Below are 16,865 nucleotides of genomic sequence, written 5' to 3' on the forward strand. Positions count from 1 at the left end.
ATTTATTTTTTTTGATTGTGACCCATTGACACCAAATGATAACTCCTTAAGATCTACAAAAAGCAACTGGGAAAAAAAAAAAAAAAAGCCCACTGTCTGAAGGATGACTGTGCTGGGGTCTCTGTCTTCACTGGAAGTGTTGTAGGGTTCTGAGAATCAAAAAGAGTGAAGGTCCATTGCTTTAGTTTAATCTTCAGAGTAAATTGCTGATTCCAGGTTGCTTTAAGGAAAAAAAAATAATAATAATCCCCAATGTAGGAGGAAAAATGAAGCTCTGTTTAGAAAAAAAATAATAAATAAAATAAAATATTGTATTTTTGATGTTTGTCTTAAATAAAGTTTAGTATTAGTATGTCCATCTCTCACCACAGTAGTCCTTATTCTGAATATATAAGATAGAATATTACTGCATCTAAGTATGATTTAATTGGTTCAATTTACTATGTATTTTTTATACTGTGTGGTTCCATATCTTGATGAGCCCAGATGTAGTTGCGTTTCTGGTTTACAGCATCCCATTGCTTGCATTTATTATTTTTACAAAGCAAATGTCTATCAATCATAGAGATAAATTAGAAAAAATTGTGCAAACATGACACATCGCCAAGATTTTTCCAGCATGCTATGTAATTATTAACCTGATTTTTGCCATTGAAAGAAGCCATGAATTACAGATAGCATGGATGAAGTTAAATGCTTTTATATTAGATACATTTTGCTTATACAGTATTCTATAGGTATGGCCATACAATATAATTGAAGCTTTGTCAGCTCTGTAGCCTAGCAACAGATAATACTGTTAGGTTACTGAATTGCTCCTGGTTGACAAGTAGGGAGTATTTTTGTGTTTATCATGTTTGCTAATGATGGGATCCTTTCCAAAAGGCTTGTCTTAATCTTAATTAGAGTTTATCAGCAGAGGTCTGTATGACATTGTGCAGACACTGATTTCATAAATAATAAAAAGTGCAAGTGAAAAATTTGGCAGGAGAAGAAGATATTTAAGACCACTGATTCTTGTAAGAGCAGCATGAATTTCCAAAATGTAATCAAGTTTGAACTGTGACTCTATTCTTTATTATCGAAACTTGCAGTACACTCCAGTGCAGTTTTGACAGCAATTATGAGTATGATTTATAAGCTTCCTGTTAGGAACCAGATCTGTTTGCACAAGAATCTTGATCATAAACATTACAAAGAACAGTAAGTCCACAGTTTTTCAGGGACATCAGACCTTACTTTTTCTTTTGCATATAAAGTGTTTTTTGTTGTTATTGTTGTTGTTTTGTTTGTTTAGTTTATTTAAGGGCAGTTTTTGTTGTTGTTGTTTTTGATTTGGTTTGGTTTGGTTGTTGTTTTGTTTTGTTTTTTCAAGCAGCAAAAATGTTTGCCGTGAAAGATGCAGACAAAGAATCCTGAAATAACCTTTCTGTTTGGTGGAAACTCTGGAGGTATCAGTTAGCTGCTTCAGTGCCTGATGTCATTTGATAAAGAACTTATGCCAATGCAATTGGAATGTAATTTTTTGCTCTGGCTTGCACAGTATGATATTCTCTAACTTTCCCAACTTTCTGTGATTAAATAAGCATTTCTAATTCCTTGCAATGTGAGCTAGCAAAAGAATTGAAATACATACATAAACGGTGTTTATGGGCGTTTTTATTTTCTTCTGCTGCTGACATGTACGTGTTACAAAGCAGGTGCATTTCTTGTTAAACACAGACATAAAACAATATTGCAGGCTCGAGAAATTTTTATTTCAATTCCAGGCAGAACTAGACTATAGAAATAGTATTTAAAATAGTTTTTCAGTGTCACAAAGCCTTCTAATATTTCAAAAACTTCCCTCCTACACTGGAATACGAATAAGACTTGTGTAGAACCAGTAAGACCCTCTTCACTATAAATAGATGACGAGCATACTCATTAGGGGCAAGAAGAGGGCCATGTCATCAGTCTACTATTGCCTTGCCTTCTAACCAAGTAGTATAACTGCTGTTTCATTTCTGGGGCCCAGTCACTCTTCCTTATTAGAGCTTATCTGGAGGTTTCCTTCTTTTGATGACTGAGTCTATCCTAGGACAGAGCAACTTGGTCTGGTAATGCTTTGTCAGAACTATTTCACCGCCATAAGTTTTTTCTGACAAAAGAACAAGTGGTTAAAATTTTTTAAGCCAGCTTAGCCATAATGTCATCTCATGCAAATGACAGGCTTTTACATTTCCTTATGGAATCTTCATGTTCTGTAAATATTTCAAGCAAACATCTTCCTATCTCCTTCTCCATTGCCACCTGTACTTAGCAAAGACTATTTATAGCCATCCTTATTATCCTTTTAAAATCCCTCATTAACACTGCCCTTTGCTTTATGAAAAGATGTTGTGCTCTTGAGATATCACTGTGTACGTACGTGCCTGTTGTGTTTTAGCTTGTAGAAATGTTTGTGGGAAGCAAAACTTCTTTCCTGTTTTGTAACCACCACCTGTAAGGAAGCTGTGATCCCTAACAAGGATCAAGGATGTCTACCATAATTCATATGATAATCATAATTGGAACTTCCTATTAAATTTAGAAGCCTCTGTTAGGATCTCTGCACTCCATTTTCCTGACTATGCAATACAAAGCTTAAGAAGACTTCCCTTCCAACATGCACATGATGTCCATGAAGACCACGACATTTTTATGTGGTATATTTTTATGCATTAAGGGGAATGAAGTCATTTCTGTCTTCTAAAACCCCAGGTATTTCCTTACACCAAGCATAGAAGGGGACAAGAGAGGACTGTGCTGGGTCCTGTCCCAGTGGATGAAAATTGCTGCAGAGGTGACACCCTTTATTTCCAACAGCTGGAGGCATGCATCATTTGGGAGTTCATCTAAGGATTTAACTTTAACAAGATATCACAGACTCTTGAAATCATAGATATGTATGCCACGATCACTTAAACACCTCATTTTCTCTAGAAAATGTGAAAATCACTCTGTACTTCATGGATCTGAATTATCCTGGGCTGAAAGTTTGTATTCAAATGTAGGAGTGGATTAAAATTCTGTAGTTCTGGTTTACCATGCTAGAAATTGCTTTGCTCCCAAAGCTGTTGCACATCCCATTCAGCTGTGCCTGCCATAGGTGTGACAGCCTCCAGGAGCTGGGTGGAGCAAGCAGCCGAGGTCACTACCCTCCTCAGCTGTCCTGGCGTAATCTCCTGCTGGACATGAGTCAACACCCTAAGGAGCTCTAACACGAGGAGACTGAGTCAGCCTTTTAGCCTGATTACAGCTGGAGACCCAGTAATCAACTTCACTTTTTTTTTTTTGTTTGTTTGTTTTGTTTTGTTTTGTTTTGTTTTTCTTCCCCAAGGGTACAGCATGTCAAGATGTTTGCTGGGATAAAGTCTCAGTTGGTTCTTCTGCACTGACTCATTTTTATTTCATTAAGGAATTCAGTGAATAATGCAGCATAGGAAGAGCTTTTATTCTACATTAGATGGACTCAAACACATTGATTATTACTTTTTCCATATGAAAATAAAATAGGAGTGCATAGTAATAATAGAAATCATATTTCCTCCCAGAAAATAAAATGTATGTTGTTTACAGTGAGAGTACCCAGTTTCAGGTTGAGAAATTGCAGTGTGTATCGTGTATTTTATCTATGAGACTAATTAATTATGCTTTAGGAATTTAGCCTGGTTCTCCCTTGAACAGGTTTTGTACTTGTCTAAATCCAAAGGCTTCTGTACTCTTTACTTATATGAGACAATAAGTCCAACTGTGCTCTTCAAATGTTTGATTTCCTGCTTGGTCATTAGAATTCTGCATTTGTAGACATTTATCTTCACGTTTCATCTTCTTATTCTGTAGAGGAAATTACTCAGATTTACACCATTTAATGCTGTGATTTTTGGATGGTTGTAAACAGCATGCTTTGGTCCCATTACAGTAAATTTCATATAAACTTTGGAGCCACCTTCAACTGCTGTGTTACCAAAGGGTGAATACAAAGACACTTTTCTGCTTTGAAACTTTTACACCACTTTGAGGTCTGGAAGCTTAGCTTTATTTTTCCACTGAAACACATTGTCACTGATGCTGTTTTGTTTGCTCATCTTTGAAAGCTAATAGACTGGTTTAATTAATTGTCCAAGATTTCTGTAAAACAATGTCCTAATTCTTCCATTTAGCTGTGGCATATCATACACTGTTGTTATCTCCTCTACCAGATTTTTGCAACAAGTTGTTTTAAAACTATAATCTCTTTGAGGGGAAAAAAATGAAGTGTAGTTGAAAAGGCAGTTATGCCGAAAGATAAACACAGCAATATTACTTATCAAAACGAGTACAGTTTTTGCTTGCCTAATGAATACAACATATAGCTTTTTCTATATATACAAAACCTGAGGAAAAAAAAGCTTTATAACATATAAAGTATGCAACATTATTTCAGGCATAACTGTATTGGATATGTATCTAGGCCTGAGAGTGTAGATAACACAATATAAGTGCTTTGCCTGTCTAAACATGTTAAATAAATGAGCATTCACTATCGCATTCAAATACATTAGTAGATGTACTCGCATAGTTAATTTTCTTTTTAATGCACTACACGTGACATTTGCAGCACAGAGCTATAGTGTATCTTACTGTTTGATGAAAGTTCTTCCACCTCCCCCCACCTTTTAAACAAACCTTTATTTGAATAAGCCTTTATGAAACAGATCTTTGGCATATCTTCTTTTCAGGAAGTTCAGTCAGTGTAAGCAGAGATAAAGCAGTCATGTTACAAAGAATATTACATAAGGGAAGATTTTTTAGAGAAAGATGGTGGCAAACATAAGGGAGGGGAAGAATGTCCTTAAGAGGAAATCTGATGTCTTTTTTTTTTTTTTTCAGCTGTTTGGTTTTATCGTGCTGTGATTTGGTATTCAAAATAAAACAGAATTACAAAAAATACACAGGAAGTTTAGTGGAAATATTTTCACCTTGATTTTTATAATGCTGACCTTTTAGGGTAGAAAATGAAAAACTAAATGCATATCAGTGCTGCAAATAATTGGGAATAATATCCCCAAATTGTTTTTCATGTACATTGACAATTCTTATGTTGATAGAAGGAATATGGTAGATGTGAAATTTATTTGCATCTTCCCCTTGAACAAAGCTTCAAAATGAAAAAAAAAAAAAAAAAAAAAAAAAAACGTAAATACAATGTACTGATGTTTAAGTTCTGGAATATGATATCTTCAATTAAATTTTATTTTTTATTACTTTTCCTGTAGGAGGGCAGCTTTGGTGTACCACGACCAAGGCCATCTCAGAGGGTGAAGAGCTAATTGCCTTTGTTGTGGATTTTGACTCAAGGCTGCAAGCTGCTAGTCAGATGACTCTTACAGAAGGGATGTATCCTGCACGCCTGCTGGACTCAATACAATTGCTCCCTCAACAGGCTGCAATGGCATCTATTTTGCCTACAGCTATTGTGAACAGTAAGTGGTGAATGCTATTCTCTAGCTTTGTTTTAAAACAGCAGTATTCTAAAGAACATACAGATATTTATATGAATTTATATATTATGAACATATTCGTAAAGAACATAAAGATCTAACAGTGAACTCAAGACCACAGAAATTGCATGATCTAAAACACACAGCTCAAAGTCTGGGTTGGTTTCCCCATCATCTCACATGAACTCACAGACAAGAGGAGGAAGAAAAATGTTCTGGCAGCTGAGCTCACCCAGAGCATCAGACCTGCCCTCGTGTCACAGTCCTGTCATCTGCTCACAGAGGTGATAGAAACTGTTAAAAAAGCAGATGAGATAGGCCTGTTAAGTCAGAAAGTCCAGCCTTTGCTGCTCAAGTCAGCTTGTTGCTTATAGTTGCAGCTTCTGGCAATAATTCACAATAGTCAATGGAAAGATAGAACACATCTCTCCAGTGGCTGTTTCAAAATGCAGCAGTGATCATTACTTATAGCATCCCTGATTTATTGTAGTATTTACTGTTCAGTGTTGCTATCCAAGAATGTTTTCAAGTCCTCTAGACATCAATAGACCCTATCATGGACAAAATATACTATCTAATTAAGTGTTGTCCTTAGAGAGGAGGGACATTAGCACATAAGTGAGTTACTGAGCTGGGACAGTTCAACTTGAATTATTTCCTAATTAGATTTCATTTCTTCAATTTTTTTTTTTTTTTTTTTTTTTTTTTTTTTTGTGTTACTGCTTCTTACCTTTATACAGCCCTAGTTTCTCACCCTCCTCACCAAGTACTTTCCAAACTTTAAATGTTACCATAGTCCTCACCACTTATCATACAGGCCTACTACACATAGTTATCTCTTTCAGGGTTGTTTTTCTTTTTTTTTTTTTTTCTGTAAGACTGACCATTAAGACTTTGCATCATAACACCTCCCCATGCTTCCTGTGGTTTGTAAGTAGTGTGGTTAGATACAGTGAGCTGCTGAACACAGTATGTCAGGTGTGAACGCACCTAAATCACACGGACGCATGATCTACCACTCAGATTCACGTGGAATAATATTGTCACGAACAGTCACACCTTGAAGCTTTTCAGACAGGACTAATTAAAATATCTGTGGTAAATATCTGTGGTAACACCTTTCATTCAGATTCAGTCTTTTTTTTTTTTTTTTTTTTTTTTCATTGCTGGTTTTCTGGGTAAACAACTGTCATAGCTATACATTTACTGTTAGCCTGTTTTAAAAGATAAACCTTAAATTGTCCAAGTCATCTGAGTCCTTCCTCTCAGAGAGTTGACAGCAATCTCAAGCACTTTAGATAATGACATGCATTTTTACCCTAGCACTGGGGCTGCTGTGAGGTGATATCTCTGTTGGCAGAACCAACAATTAACATCATACAGTATCTTTCCAAAAGATACTGGGCTGGAAGCCCCTTAAATGGACCAGCAAATTACCACAGTTAAGACAGACCATTGTTTGTAGCCAACAGCTACAAGGAAGCCACCAGGGAAGGAGTTACCTAGTGTAAAGGATAAAGACTCATTTGCAACTTGTTTCAGCTGAAGATACAGTTTTGTGCAAAACCGTGCAAGGCCAACTGTGGGCTTTGGCAAAGTAACCAGGTTTCTACAGCACCAAATTGCTGGAAGCATGTCTGTTACTTTCCTGCCTTTTGGAGAGAAAGTTGCTCTGATCATTGCCAGTTCTGCTGCCAAGAAGAATCTAGGTTGGTGGTGTATCTGATCTTACTCTATAGGCTTAGCAGCAGCTCATAGTAACCTTAACTTCCAGAGGCTGCTAAAGCAGCATGTCTCACTGTCCAGAACCTTCTACCTTTGCCTCAGACCAGACTGGGAAGTCTCTACCTTTCATTACTGGGTTGAGGAAATTCAGTTTCTTCAGTAAAGTCTCGAGTCAAATGTCAGTCCAGTAGTATGTTAAATGCACATCTAGCTCTGTAATGAGACATCTTATATTCAGATCTCTAAAACAATTTCGATTTCTAGAAAAAATAAACGTTGTAGGGTTGGTTTTTATAATGTTTCCTATTCAAAAATCAAAATCAGAATATTACCCTTGGCTTAGTCAGCTTGAACTTCAATGTTTTGTTTTCTGAAGTAATCTACTGAAATATTTTGAAAATATCTGTTGAAACAAATTGAAATATTTTAAACATTAACTCAGAGTGACCTTTATCTATTTTGCATTGCTTTAGGGGAGTAATAGTTTCAGATCCTATTTCTATACATTATTCTCTGTGGAACTCCATCCTCCCACCATGTAAAAATCTTCAAATGTATTTCTTCTGCATGGCACATACGGAGAGTCACATATTCATCGTGCTGCAGTCTGTCCAGGCTATCTAGCCCATAGGAAGTAAAGGTGGTTGGAGTCAAATTCATTAAGATAATCAGAAAGTTAAATTCTGTGATAGAATGTTGTCAAATAAATTCAAATGGGGCATGCTTACCCACAATCAAAATTTCGTATTACTGTCCTTTGGACTTTCTCTTCTAAAAAAACCTCAGTGGTTCAACTTTTTGAAATGATTTAAAGCCAAAACCAAATGTTGAAATGTCAGGTTTCACATGAGATAGACATTTCAAATGCTGTGATCCATATCAGTAAGGTCTTAATAGTGGTATATTGAATACTAACTGCTCCATTAAATGTTTGTGTCATGCACAATTTTTTAGTGGTGAAGGAAGAATAAACACTGGTAGTAGTGAAAATATTTTATATAAATTCATGAGCAGAGAAGTAGACAAACATTAGCATGCAATCTGTGAAGCAAAGTGTAAATTTTGTCTGCATTTGAGATTTAACAAATGAAAGATTCATCCATTTTAGTGGGCTGTTACCTTCAACTTTGCCCTTTTTTTGTTCTGCAGTCAGTGGGAGTTTTGGTGTTAACCAAGATCAACATTTTAACATTGTATTTTAACATTAACTACAATTGCCTGATCTCTGATCCTGCAGTCAGCTGGCACGCTGTGGCTGCACTCATACTTTTATTCTCTCCGAGTCTCAAAAACAAGTGAGAAGCATCCAAACCAATTACAGGGAATGATACATGGCATATAGTAACTCCCAAACTGTATCCAGAAATGGGGAAAATATTAACTGATTTAAGCCAAAAGTGTGCAAAAGGACCATCCTCATGTTTTAACAATATAAAAAAAGAAGTTCCAGTGCTCCAGTCTAGACCCTGTCACTGTTTTAGTTTACTAGTATATATGTACCCTAAAGGGCTAGGATTTCGTCCTTGTTCTTACTGATAGGATAACAAGTTCGGCTTTCAGAAAGATCAAACAGGTCTTTTATCCTTCTGAGACAGATACAGAAAATGCACTGTGTAAGGTATCCTTCTGACAGGATATTAACAACCATATATCTGTCTGCTTTGTGTAAATATACAGTGTTCATTATTAGTCTTCATGTGAGTAAAGTATGTAGCCTCCAGTACATGCTCAACATATCTACTCCCTCTGCTGCTGGGAAGCACTCTGTGCAACCTCTCCATTGTCTTCCCCTCAGAGAGGATGCTGACGCTTCAGGATAAAAGACAATGAGAAATTCCGTTATTCTTAGCAAATATCCCTTTTGAATTGTGAAAAGTGGAACAGTAACAATTTGTCAACAATACAAGGACAAAGTACACTGGAAATTTTAACTTCTAGTATTGATAACAAGAACCCAGGAAATAAACATGCTGCTTAGTATAATACTACATTCAATGCTACATGATCTAAAAGAAACATAATCTAGTTTGGCCTCCAGGATATCAGAGCAACAGGATTTTACAGTGATAACTGCATAAACATTCATTCTTCAGAATGATCTGCAATTAGCACTCACAAATTGCAAGGCCTGATGCTGAAAAGACTTGTGCATGCGCACAAAAAAGAGTATGACTGAAAGGTGTCTCCTATTGTGTGATGATGTGTTGGAAATACAGCTTAGTTTTTGAATTGGCACTGCATTCTCTCATCAAACAAGTAACTTTATTTCATTTTTTAATATTTGCATGCCAAAAAAATCCAGCTGTTTTTATATCAACTATTTTTAAAAATTCATTTTAAAAGAAACTGCTGTCTCCCATGTTCAGCAAGTGACATGTGGCTCTGCTTTCAATATTTTTTTAAATAAACATGTTTTTAATGGGGAAGGGAATTAATCCTGCTGTATTAATTGGTTGGCGCTGAATGCACTGTGGCTAACCTGCACCTGGTTATATTTGCTTGTAGAGGACATATTCCCTTGCAAATCCTGTGGCATTTGGTATCGAAGCGAGCGGAATCTGCAGGCCCACCTCATGTACTACTGCAGTGGGAGGCAAAGAGAGGGGCCTCAGCTGTCAGAGGAGAATGAAGACAGTGCTCAACAGATATCCAGTGTCTGCCCCTTTCCGCAGTGCACCAAAAGTTTTTCTAATGCAAGAGCTCTGGAAATGCACCTGAATTCTCACAGTGGTAAGTGCCATATAGTTTCCTGCATCCCCTTCTAAATTTACCTATCTGAAGAATTATTTGCTATAAACATTCAGTGGAACAGTTTGTCTCCACCTTTATTCTACACCAAGCATCTCTCTTGTAACCAGAGTCATTTCTCTAATCAATAAAATCTCATTTAAATGCAGTCTCTTAATGGGTCTATGTGTGCATACAGGCAGCATTTCTTTACCAGTGAAGGTAAAGTTCAGGAATCCAAACACAATTAGAATTCTGCTTCTTAATTTATCAGAGATTTATGTACTTTCTAAGAGACTACTTCATGATTCCTTTCATCAAATGTGAGTCTCATAGATTTCCATATATACGTACCCTCTTTTGACGTTCAGTGGAGAGAGACATACCACCAGAGACCTATTCCTTCTGAAACAGCATGTTGGGGTCCTGGAGTAGGCTTCTGATTTAAAGGCAGGAGGCTTTCAGGAGCAGGGTTAAGAACCCTTAGTGTGTTTTTCCAGGGCATGTGTTTCATAAAAACTTATTGTCTTGTTTCATAAAAATATTATTTTCCTCCTTATAAATATAGAATTGGGATAGTGTTTTCTTTGTCCATGTTGTTAAAATGATAATACTGGATTTATGGAAAGTGGGATTAAAAAATTCCTGAGATTAAAAATCCAAAACTCAGCAGGAATCTTATCTCCCTCTCTGAAGGTCTTCTGAGTGTGCTGTTTGAATTTGTTTTGAATTAGGTCTGGGATTGCAGGTTTTGAATTTGCAGAACATTCTGTATTAGAGTTTCCATTAGCACTCAAAATCTGCAAATAAAACTGCAGTGTCATGTGTGGGTATGTTGGTTGTGTCGTGTACAGAGGTGTGTCTGGACAGAGACAAGGGTCCCACAGGGGCCCTGATTCTCCTGTTAAATGGCTGACGTGTAAAGGATGATAATTTGTGCTTTATTCACAGAAGAAAGCCTGATTTGACTTTTTGACTCATAGGGAAGAAGAAGTCTGCTCTGTGCACTTAGTGAAGTGAAAAACCTTTCTCTGATACTTGGGCAGCAATTACAATCCTAGGAAGCATCATGCTGCCTTTTTTCTTTTTTTTTTCCCCTCTGCCCATCTGTGGAGATGTGACAAAGTTTCTTCTGATGCTTTTCAAATTATATTTTCCTTATTCAAAAAGAAAAGAAATACACTGTGGAAGCTGCCTTAACCAGGACGTTGGAAGACATTTTAAAATACACAAAAGTTAGACAAATTTCTATACCACCTCAACTCTGTCCCAGTATATATACTTTATTATCTAATCAGAAAGGTTTAGTGCAGGAGACAAAAAAAGATCCTCAGGCATTGCTAATCAGTGCATTATCCCATAGAAGGCACGGTCTCAGATCATATGTTTTGGCTTTTTCTTCAGAGTTTGTTACCTCGCTGAATAGGACTAGAAGAGTGGGAAACTTCCTAACAGCACAGATAACACTTAGCCATTCATTTAGAGGTCAGATATTTTTGTGCTTCAATATCTTGACTTTGAGTATCAGGCTATTGCCATTTTCTGTCTCTCTTGCCTAGCAAAGATTTCAGTGTTCAGTGATTAGTGGAAAAGCTTCAGTAAGGGTGAACGAATGCAGCTCAGAATGTCTTACAGTCTAGTAACTAAAACCAGGTAGTCTTGGAAGACAACAACTTCATTTCTCTCTGAAATTGTAGACATTGTCTGAGACAGTTGCTTCGACTCTTTGCATTTGGTGTCATATCATTGACTTAGGTGTAGAGAGAGTTTGCAGCTATGAGCTATGAGTGACTGCTTCTTCTCGCAACCTAGAGATAAGCGTCTGTGTTTCTTGAAAGGCGTAGGTTCATCTGGCTGAGCTTCCAGTAAGAATTTTTTGGTACTTATTAGATCAGAGACTAAAACTCAAGCCGTCTCCTCTGTTTTAGCCACAAAGTAGTTAGTTCCATCAGTCTCTCTCTAAGATCCTGCCAACCTTTAATTCTTCTGTACAGATTATCACAAGTTATACTGCTGCTTCTGCAGTAAGAATGAGACATTCTTCTTCCAAATACCCTGTAGCCTAATGCTGGTTTTCCTTCAGCTTCTGTGGAAGGGCCCACTGGGGGCTGTAGCAGACCTACGCCACTGGAGCATGGAGCCCAAACTGAAACAGAAATTCTGTAGAGATTCTTCACTATGACTGCACTATGTAATGTGAAAGCACCATCTCACAGCAGTGGAGGAGCTAAAGCTTCTTGTGTCCTCCTGGCAAAAAAGTGCCTGACAGGGAATTAAAGTTCTGTGTGTCTCCTCTGCTCAGTTCTGTCCTCTGAGGCCCAGAGTAGTTCAAATTCTAAATGTATCTCACAAATGTGAGAAACAGTGATGCTCAAAGTGAAGTAAGGACCTCCAGATCAACAGAATGGCTTCACACAGGTTGAGACACAATATTCTTACAGCTTTATATTGTTCCACTGCCAAAGATGTATTTTATCTGACCAAGGCACATGCATGTGTGTGTTCACGGAACCAATATCCATGTTTCATGTAGATTTCCAATACAATCCCTACCAATTGTTTTCCAGCTTTTGTTGTCTACAAGTATTCAGAATCTGTGTTGTTTCTGTGTTGTTGCAAGACAGAAATTTGGTCTTATCTCTTTTTAAGCATTTCTACTTTCAAAATATTGTGAAATATTTTTGTGTTTCAGCAATGATTATAAGATGGCTTTGAATGTATTGCTCTTGATAGGGAAAGCTGTTGTTGTATTACAGCAGTAGCTTATATGTGGGAGATAAAATGCTTGTGAAACCATGTCTTATTTCTCATCCTACATTCACAGTTAATACAACTCATGAGTCCTTTCTGATGAGGATAGTTCTGTATATTGTTCCCACACTACAGCCAACTTGTGGAATCAAAAAGTTTATCATCAGTAATGTGCAAAGTGCTACTTGTACTCTTTCAGGCACCCTAAGTTTGAGGGCTGTACCTTAAAGAAACCACATAATAATCTTGTATTTTTTGACCTTGATGTGCTTTCTGTGCATTCAAAATATCTAGTGATTGTGTGTGGAGAACATTATGTCTCCTCAGTTAAAACTGTAATTTTTAAGGCCTTTCCATTTAGAATAAGTCCTGTCTATTTTTATCCTTTCCCTTTTTCTTTCATTCCCTTCATCTCTGCTGAGTGCACGTAGATACTAAGGCTCTCCGCAGCAGAGCAGAAGTCTGGGAATCTCCTCTAGAAATTTGAGGAAAGAAATTCAGAACCAATTCAAGTATTTTCTGAGTGACTAAAACCTATGCAAGATTCCCATCAGGAGAAAATTAGTTGTTCTTACTGTGTATGTACCTTCTGTGCAACTGATTTTCCTGTATGTTTTCTGAAGGGGAAAACGGTCACTTAAATTGTATTTTATTTATCTTTTCTATAGGAGTGAAAATGGAAGAATTTCTCCCACCTGGTGCTAGTCTGAAATGCACAGTTTGTACTTATACTGCAGACTCGGTGATTAACTTTCATCAGCACCTGTTCTCGCATCTTACTCAAGCTGCCTTTAGATGCAATCACTGCCATTTTGGCTTCCAAACTCAGAGGGAGCTACTGCAGCACCAAGAATTACATGTCTCTGGCAACAAGATTCAGAGAGAAAGTGACATTGAACATTCTCCAAGTGGAAATGAGGAAGGTTTACAGCCAGCAACAGACCTGTTGAGTAGAAATGATGTTCCGCAGGGCCAAAAGTCCATGCAGACTAAAGACGCAAGTTCTGATACAGAGCTTGATAAATGTGAAAAAAAGGCTCCGCTTTTTCTTCCAAACCAGAGGCCAGAAACACAGCCTGCAACAAACAAGCAAAGTTTATCATACACTAAAATAAAATCTGAACCATCTAGTCCAAGACTTGCCTCATCGCCAGTTCAGCCTAATATTGGTCCTTCTTTCCCGATGGGACCCTTTCTTTCACAGTTTGCTTTTCCCCAGGACATCACTGTGGTTCCTCAGGCTTCAGAGATATTAGCCAAAATGTCTGAACTGGTCCACCGGCGGCTGAGGCATGGAAGCAGCAATTATCCTCCAGTAATTTACAGTCCTTTGATGCCAAAAGGAGCTACGTGTTTTGAGTGCAACATAACATTCAATAATTTGGACAACTACTTGGTGCACAAAAAGCACTACTGCAGCAGCCGATGGCAGCAGATGGCAAAGTCACCAGATTTTTCCAGTGTTCCAGAGAAAATGCCAGAAGCTGTAAGTCCCAGTAATGGTCAAAGCTCTATAAGCATTCTGAATACAGCTCCTCACACATCAGATCCAGAGAATCAGCTTTTGCAGACATCTTGCATTAACTCTTCCAATGTTTTAGATTTGATTGGGCCAAACAATAAAGGTCATGAAAAAGACTTCACAGCACAAGCTAAGAAGTTATCAACTGCAAGCAACGGTGATGACAAGATAAATGGAAAACCTTCTGACGTAAAGAATCCCAATGCTTCTTTAGTAGAAGGGGAGAGTGATCCTAATAAGACCACATGTGAAGCTTGTAATATTACTTTCAGCAGACATGAAACATACATGGTCCACAAGCAGTATTACTGTGCCACGCGCCATGATCCCCCACTGAAGAGGTCTGCTTCCAACAAAGTGCCTGCCATGCAGAGAACAATGCGTACACGGAAGCGGAGAAAGATGTATGAGATGTGCCTACCAGAGCAAGAGCAAAGGCCACCACTAGTACAACAGCGATTTCTGGATGTGGCTAATCTTGGCAATCCATGTACATCTACTCAAGAGTCAACAGAAAGTCTTGGAGAATGTTACCATCCACGATGTGATATATTTCCAGGAATAGTGTCAAAGCATCTTGAAACATCACTGTCTATTAACAAGTGTGTTCCAGTTTCAAAGTGTGATACTCCCCACTCCACTGTGTCTTGCCTGGAGATGGATGTGCCAATAGATCTCAGTAAAAAATGCTTACCCCAGTCAGAGAGGACATCCACCTCTCCCAAAAGGCTGCTGGATTATCATGAGTGCACAGTATGTAAGATAAGTTTTAACAAGGTAGAGAACTACCTGGCTCATAAGCAGAATTTTTGCCCTGTCACTGCCCATCAGCGTAATGACCTGGGACAGCTTGACAGTAAGGTGTTTCAAAACCCAGAAAGTGAAAGAAACAGCCCAGATGTCAGCTATGAAAGAAGCATAATTAAATGTGAGAAAAATGGAAACTCAAAACAGTCCTCTCCTAATGGAAACTTATTTTCCACACACTTAGCGACACTTCAAGGACTAAAAGTCTTTAGTGAAGCAGCCCAGCTTATTGCTACAAAAGAAGAAAACAAACATTTGTTTCTTCCACAATGCCTTTACCCTGGAGCAATAAAGAAAGCTAAAGGAGCAGATCAGCTTTCTCCATATTATGGAATAAAGCCAAGTGATTACATTTCTGGTTCTCTCGTCATTCATAATACTGATTTAGATCAAAGCACAAATACAGAAAGTGAATCTCCTAAAGGCCAGGCTCCTTCAAATGGATGTGCTGTGCAGAAGAAAGAGTCTCTTCCACTATTGCCAAAAAACCGAGGCATGGTAATAGTTAATGGGGGACTAAAACAGGAGGAAAGACCTGCAGCAAACCCACAACAGGAGAACATTTCCCAGAATCCTCCGCATGAAGATGGGCACAAGTCTCCTTCCTGGATCTCTGAGAATCCCTTAACTGCAAACGAAAACGTCTCTCCAGCAATTCCTACAGCAGAGGAACAGTTGTCTAGTATAGCTAAAGGAGTGAATGGTTCTACCCAGGCCCCAACCAGTGGAAAGTATTGCCGACTGTGTGACATCCAGTTCAACAATCTTTCAAACTTTATAACTCATAAGAAGTTTTATTGCTCGTCACATGCAGCAGAACATGTCAAATGAAACAATTGGTCACCTTTGGTACCTGTGTTTAGCATATTGTTCCATACAGTCTAAAGAAAGCTGTTTGAATTACATCTGGACAATCAGGAGATTTCACTATTGCCGAGTTGAAGACTTAAAGGTGTAATTTCATTACAGTCCATTAGTAAAGTGTATTATTGGTGCCATTTTCAAAAATATTAATTTATTTTACCAGCAGTATTCATAGCTGTAGTTATGTTATTTTTTATTTAAAAACTTTATATTAAAGTCATTTGTAATGTTATTGTATAGTTATTGTGTAGCACATATGGTTTGCACTGTATAGTAGATTTTAATGAAAATAGTCACAAACAATACAGAAAAGCATTTTAGAAATAGCTTCAAAAGCACTTGTGTATCCTGATTTTTTTTTCTTATATGCTGTTGCAAATATATGTATATGCTAAAATATAACTTGCAAAGAAGTTTCAACTATGCTGTAAAGTTCGCCTTAAAATTTCAATTTTTTGAACAATTGGGCTCAGTTTGCACTTTATATTTTAGCAGATACAGTACCTTAGTCATTAGGCTTTGCATTTGTATGTAGCAGTATGTTTCTGTCCACTTTCTTAATCTGAAACGTACGTTAAATGAAGATGGCAATTTTTTTCTTGTATAGTACTTGTATTTTCTTTTGCTGATGCATCTCTGTCTCAATTTTTAAACCTTTGCTGTTAAATGCAATACTTTATAAAGAATGAACAAAATTACTGGAAGCAGTATTGTAAGTAATGAGGTCATATCAATCAGTTTTATCTTTTGAAAGGCACAGTCTAAAACAAAACCCTAAACTCAATGCTGCAATTATGAATCTAATTCATATATAAGATATATTTAAATATAAGAGTAGCAATACTGCAACTGGTGATCACAAAGATAATGTTCTACTTCTGATAGAAATAATTTCTCAACAAATGTTGTTACTATGCATGTATATGGATGGAATAAAATTCCAGATCATTGGAGATGTTTGGCAG

The 16,865-nt window shown here is 37.3% G+C and overlaps 1 protein-coding gene across 1 annotated transcript in view; it reads left to right on the forward strand.

The window, feature by feature from the left end:
• ZFPM2 (zinc finger protein, FOG family member 2) overlaps positions 1 to 16,055 on the forward strand; it is a 322,873-nt gene extending 306,818 nt beyond the window's left edge. The window contains exons 6-8 of the mRNA XM_032182033.1: positions 5,280 to 5,486; positions 9,735 to 9,959; positions 13,376 to 16,055. Of these exons, the coding sequence (XP_032037924.1) occupies positions 5,280 to 5,486; positions 9,735 to 9,959; positions 13,376 to 15,867 (2,924 nt within the window). The 3' untranslated portion in view covers positions 15,868 to 16,055. The remainder of the gene's footprint in view (positions 1 to 5,279; positions 5,487 to 9,734; positions 9,960 to 13,375) is intronic.
• The last annotated feature ends 810 nt before the right edge of the window (positions 16,056 to 16,865 follow it).

The sequence above is a fragment of the Aythya fuligula genome, chromosome 2, assembly GCF_009819795.1.
Source record: "Aythya fuligula isolate bAytFul2 chromosome 2, bAytFul2.pri, whole genome shotgun sequence".
Taxonomy (NCBI): domain Eukaryota; kingdom Metazoa; phylum Chordata; class Aves; order Anseriformes; family Anatidae; genus Aythya; species Aythya fuligula.